Source organism: Dermochelys coriacea, chromosome 13 (assembly GCF_009764565.3).
Source record: "Dermochelys coriacea isolate rDerCor1 chromosome 13, rDerCor1.pri.v4, whole genome shotgun sequence".
In the NCBI taxonomy this organism is placed as follows: domain Eukaryota; kingdom Metazoa; phylum Chordata; order Testudines; family Dermochelyidae; genus Dermochelys; species Dermochelys coriacea.
In genome coordinates, this window is record NC_050080.1 from 2,646,990 (window position 1) to 2,652,347 (window position 5,358).

General features: G+C 58.5%; 1 protein-coding gene across 2 annotated transcripts; it reads right to left on the reverse strand.

Moving 5' to 3' along the window:
* Positions 1 to 375: 375 nt before the first annotated feature.
* On the reverse strand, positions 376 to 2,168 carry ID1 (inhibitor of DNA binding 1, HLH protein). 2 transcript variants are annotated; one of them, XM_038369932.2, is made up of 2 exons: positions 1,587 to 2,168; positions 376 to 885 (listed from the first exon to the last, which is right to left on the reverse strand). In XM_038369932.2, the coding sequence occupies exons 1-2, from the start codon at positions 1,992 to 1,994 to the stop codon at positions 841 to 843; spliced, it is 453 nt and encodes a 150-aa protein (XP_038225860.1). In that variant the 5' UTR covers positions 1,995 to 2,168; the 3' UTR covers positions 376 to 840. The 2 variants fall into 2 exon arrangements, with proteins under 2 accessions (XP_038225860.1, XP_038225861.1); XM_038369933.2 differs by having other exon boundaries at positions 376 to 882; positions 1,587 to 2,164.
* Positions 2,169 to 5,358: the final 3,190 nt, after the last annotated feature.

The window sequence follows — 5,358 nt, forward strand, 5'->3', positions numbered from 1 at the left end:
AGTCAACCCTCAGCAGCATGATTAACTGCCCCTGCATTTGTCAAGGGCAGGTGCAGCTGCTTTTACCTTAGCTGAGTGTCCAGAATTTCACTCCACCACAGTTGGACTTTCATGACTAGACTAACCCAGGCTGTAGTTGCTCAAGCTTTCGGATTTGACTGTAAGCCAAGGCTAACACGAATGCAGGCATGGCCTTTATGAAGTAATTCAGTAACTAACCAGTTTGCACCCCGTGCCCTACAATTTACTAGTTCTGGTCACAGAGCCAAGTCCAGCAAAGCACCCTTTAAAGCCATGTTTAGAAGAGCCCCATTGACTGGCAGGGGCAGAGGGGAGCCAGGGCACAGGAACGACAAAAGGAGACAGTTCTCCATAAACAATCAGCATTTGTTTAATAACAAAAACTTCAACTATTGTAGAACAATATTCTTGGTAGCATCATTGTAATATACAATACAGGGAATATTCTCAGCAATCTGAGAAGGATACAGGTTTAGGTTGTTTTTTATAAAGTTAAGAGTCTCCCATACAGAAAAGTCTCAAGAGTCTGATGTTGAAGCAGCAGCTGAAGAGCCAGGGCTGTTGCAAATAGCCCCGGTCCTGGTTCCTGTTCCTCCTTCCAGGATCCCAGAAGGCCCCACACACAGGTGAACAGGAAGGCTCAGCACAGACTCCGCATCCTCATCTCCTTCAAGAGGCTCGCCACAGCTCTCCCTTCAGACTACTCCTGTGGAGCTAGGGAGGGGGGGGGGGACATCGGCCAGACCTCCCCCTTATGGGGGACAGGAGAGAGCTGCTGCTCTTCAGCCCTAGGAGTGCGCCATGCTCCCAGGCAGGCTCTCAGTGGCAGAGGATCCTGTCGCTGGCACTCACACAGGCAGCCTGCTGGAACAGAGAGGAGGCAAAGGGTAAATCACAAGTTGGGGCCATGGTGCTGCTCAGTCTCCAGGTCACAGAGCAGCACCTGTCCCTCATGGCAGGCTTCCCTCCTCCCCATCTCATGCCTTCAGAAAGAAGGCCACACTGACCATCACCTTAATGCTGCATAGGGACCTAGCCCGACCCACAGGGATAGCAGCTGGGGCGGGTCACTCCGATCCTCCTGCAACCAGGCCAGGCCAGGCATTTTACAGTCACAGCCATATAGATATATAGGCAGAGATGCTTCTCAAGCCTTCTCCTCACTCCTATTACCCTTCTCTGGGTCAGGAGGCTCCAGGGGCTGGCTACACAGGGAGCCCCCCCGCCCCGGGAGCCAGATCTAGAGAACCCATACCATCACAGCAGGGCAGCTCCGTGCCCAAGCACTGCTATGGGGAAGCCCACAGCAGGCTGGTCAGGCCACTCAAACGGGGAAGAACGGCGCTGCCAGACACAGAGGAGCAGGGCACCTGGGGGGGGGGGGGAAGAGAAGAGGCAAGTAGGAGGCCCTGGAGCCCACCACGCGCGCGGGGGGACCCAGGGGCACGGGAAAGCCCCGGCCAGACGGCAGCAGAGGGGAGACGGGAGCAGTCCGGGACGCAGGCAGAAGGGCGCAGCAAGGCGGGGAGGGGCCCCGGAGCAGCAGGGGAGTCCAGCCGTCTCACCTCGGCGGCGCCGCCGGGCTCGCCGTCGGGGCCGCCCCCCAGGGGCTGGCCGCGGGCCGGCGGGTGCTGCAGCTCCAGCTGCAGGTCCCAGATGTAGTCGATGACGTGCTGCAGGATCTCCACCTTGGAGACGCGGCGGTGGCGGGGCAGGGTGGGCACCAGCGCCTGCAGCCGCGAGTAGCAGCCCTTCATGTCGTAGAGCAGCGAGGCCGCGGCCGCCGCCTGCTCCGCCTGCTCCAGCAGCGGCAGCCCCCGCGGGGAGCCGCCGGCGGCCCGCGACAGCGACACGCTCTGCTCCGACAGGCAGCGCACGGCCTCGCCCGCGCCCCCGCCCAGCCGCACCCGCTTCAGGGCGCAGCTGGGCCCGGGGGAAGCGGCGGCGGCAGCAGCAGCGCTGGCGACCTTCATGCTGGGCTGGGAGCGGGAGGGGAATCCGGCGGCGTCAGGACCCTGCGAGGAGCACTGGCCCGCCGCCGGCCGCGCCGGCGACTTATAGAGTGCTGGGCCCTGGGGGGCGGAGCCAGCTCCCGTCCCAAGCAGCCAATCCGAGAGGCCCTCCTTGAAGGGACGTGGTTTCCAGCCCCGCCCCCCCACCGCTGCCAGTCTCCACGCCGCGCGCTCGGAGGCCGCTTTAAAGGGACAGTGACGCAGCGAGACAAATGGGGTTGGGGCGGGAGCGTTTCACGTGCGTGGGGAGGGGGGGCGGCGTGCAGGTGGAGGCCGCTCCAGGGCATTTGGCCGAGGAAGGGAGAGGATTAAAGGAATGTGACAGGCACTTGGAATAGCTTTTTAATGACTCTTCCGACACCGCCCCCCAACTTGTGGGCAAAGCCCCCTCCTCCCCGTAGATACATCCAGCTGCCCAACAGGATCCACCCGGGGGGCAAGTGAGCAGAACCCCCCCGCACCACCCCGCATGCAACAGGCAAACAACACGGCGGCGGGGGGGGCATATTCTGCAACATAAGAAAGGCCCGACTGAGTGAGAGCAAATGCCCAGCTGGTGACCCTCAGGCCAGGCGAGCTGGGCGCATGGTCCGCTGTGGCGCGAGCGGTCGTTAATGAGCGATTGGGGGCGCGGCGCTTAGAAACTAGGGACATTCCCAGGGCTTTGCTGCGTCCTCTCGGGGGTGCCGCGAGCCCACACGGAGACCCGGCCCCGGCCTTGCGAGCCCGTCTCCCCCCCAACGCTGAGATGTTCCGGGCCATCGCCCGGCGCCTTTGCTGCTTGCGGCCAAACGCGGGGCCCGCACCCCCGGCGCGGCCGGGGCACGAAAGCAAACGCGGGGCTTGTTTGAAAGCCGCTGGGAGGGCCAGACGAAGCGCCGGCAGCAGCAGCAGGCTCAGGGGAGCTCGGCCGCTCGCGGGTTCCTTGCTCCCCCGCGCACGGGGGCGCGTGCAGCGCGGGGCCTTTTTGCAAGCACCCCCCCCCCGCCCGCTTTGCGTCTCCTCTGGCGGTGGCGCTTGGTGGCCCGCTCATCGCCGATTTTCTCGGCGTCTCCACCGTTCCCACAGCCCCAGCCGCCGCCAGCCCGGGCTCGGCAGCCCCCGCCCCGCTCCGCAGGCTGGTTCTGTGTCTCAACAAGCGGCTCAGACCGTTAGACGCCAGGGCTGTGACGTCACCCATTCATAAAACCCTGAGCGCTGTCAGCCTGGCGCCTCCCGGGCGGTGCCCATGGAGACCACAAGCCGCGAGCCGCCGCCCCCCCCGTCACCTGCAGCCGGGGCTGAGCCTGAGAAGCGGCCCCGGCCCGTCGGTCATTTATCACCTTGCAGGCCGGGAGAGGAGATTACCGCCCCCTCCCCCTCGCACCTGCACCGCCTGCCCCACCGCCGAGCCGCTCGCAGGGCCCCGTGCATCCCCCATACACCGGCGGGGGGGGCCTCCTGCCCTCGCCCTCCCCAGGCCTTCAACTAGCTCATGGCGCTGGCCCCGGCAGCCCCTCCTCCGGCTTGGAGGGGGGGGGGCTTGTTTTCTAATACAAGTAAATCAATATTTCTTTACATGCAAAATGTAGGAAGTGGTCAGGCGCCCGCCTGGTGTCAGGCACGGCATTGCCCACGGTTGGTTCCTTGCACTTCTGTCACTGGTGTTCACAGCCCTTTCCAGCCACCCATCTGTTCAGTCTGATGACACGATGGGAAGTATTAGTCCAGCTTGACCGATGGGGAAACTGAGGCACAGAGCCATTAAGGGACTTGTTCAGAATTGGCAGGGCCAGGAACACAACTCACATCTCCTGCCTCCCAGGCTAGTGCATTATTCAAAGACCACCATCCTTTTTATCCTGTTATTTGTTAGAGCTGTATTTTATTTTCAGCTAAGCAATAGTCTAGCTTCTATAGGTTTTTATATGACGTTCATCACCATAGCATCTGAGCACCTGGCAAGAGCACATTAATCTGTGTTGTTGTGCTTGTTCTGTCCTGTGCCCGGGTCAGAAGTGTGTGACGTGGGGCATCGTGTTTTGGATTTATTTCTTCTTTTTTTTAATGTCTACACATATATCTGACCTGGGCCCAGGGTAGGTGCACCTATGTATGTCTGTTTATGTGAGAGAAGGCAGGTCAAAACCATGTGCCTTGTACTTGAGGTAGAAGGGGGTGAGATTTGGGATGGGCTCATCGACTTTAAGGTCAGAAGGAACCATCATGATCATCTAGTCTGACCTCCTGCACATCGCAGCACCTCACCCAAGTACTCTGGCAACAGGCCCAGAACCTCTGGCTGAGTTTCTGAAGGCATCAAATCTTGATTTAAAGACTTCCAAGTTACAGAGAATCCCCCATTTACTCCCTTCCCAACCCAAATACGATGATCAACTAGACCCTGAGCATGCGGTTGAGACCTACCAGCGAGACACGTGGGAAAGGTCCTTAGTTCCTGGGGAGTTCATTCCACTGCATTGGGCCAGCCCCCAAGGAATCTCTGTCTCCTGCACAGAAGAGTTTTACTCTTAGTGTAATGAGTCCCACTGCACCAGAGGAGAAAATCTGGCCCGCACTGTCTACATCTTGATGCTTTAGGCTCTTTTAGTGACACTGGCCCCAGGTCATTGAGTGCCCTTGACATAAGGGCTGAGACATGGGTCCCCATGGGGTTCTATTCCTATGGTATCTGGCTACACATTGGGAGAGCAAATATGCCAAATAAAAGCCATTGACGTCAGATTTTGAAGGGCCCCTAGCCCTGTCTCTACCATTACACCCCCCTACCTCCCACTTTTTCACACATACATTTGGGCTTGCACAAAATTCTCACTGTGCATAAATTGCATGTATGTCCCTACAACAGCTGGTCAGACAGCGGGTGCCTGTCCCATCAGCTTGTAAAATCTGACAAGAGTGGCCAGGGGGCTGTGTGGCACGATTGGGTGCTTAGGGTTCACCCTGCAAAAAAGAGGCAATTTGCATTCCCAGTTGTTTAGACTGATAGAAGCTGTTTCTCACTGCACATGCCTTCCTGGGGTTGTCTTTACCAGACACACACAGCATTGCCAAGGCTGTTCCTCCTACACAAGGCTCTTTCGTGGGTCAAATTTTGATGCTACAAATTTTATCTTTCACATTTTTATGGCCTGACATGGAACATGACTCAGGAGACATTGCTCCTGTTTATTTTTTGTAGGAGGGGGATTTTCATGTTATTTATTTATTTTGAAGTTGTAGATGACTCAGTGTTTTCATCTCCCTCAACTCCCCCAATGACCTCTGGGTTAACTTCTCTGCAAGATGCATCAGGATAAGGAGACAAGAGCCTGTGATTGGAGGC

Bases quoted from the DNA above. Each gene is read 5' to 3' on its own strand.
- ID1 (XM_038369932.2), bottom strand. From the start codon at position 1,994: ATGAAGGTCGCCAGCGCTGCTGCTGCCGCCGCCGCTTCCCCCGGGCCC. The intron at 886-1,586 runs GTGAGACGGCTG...TCTCTGTTCCAG, and splicing joins AGCCCGGCGGCGCCGCCGAG to CAGGCTGCCTGTGTGAGTGC.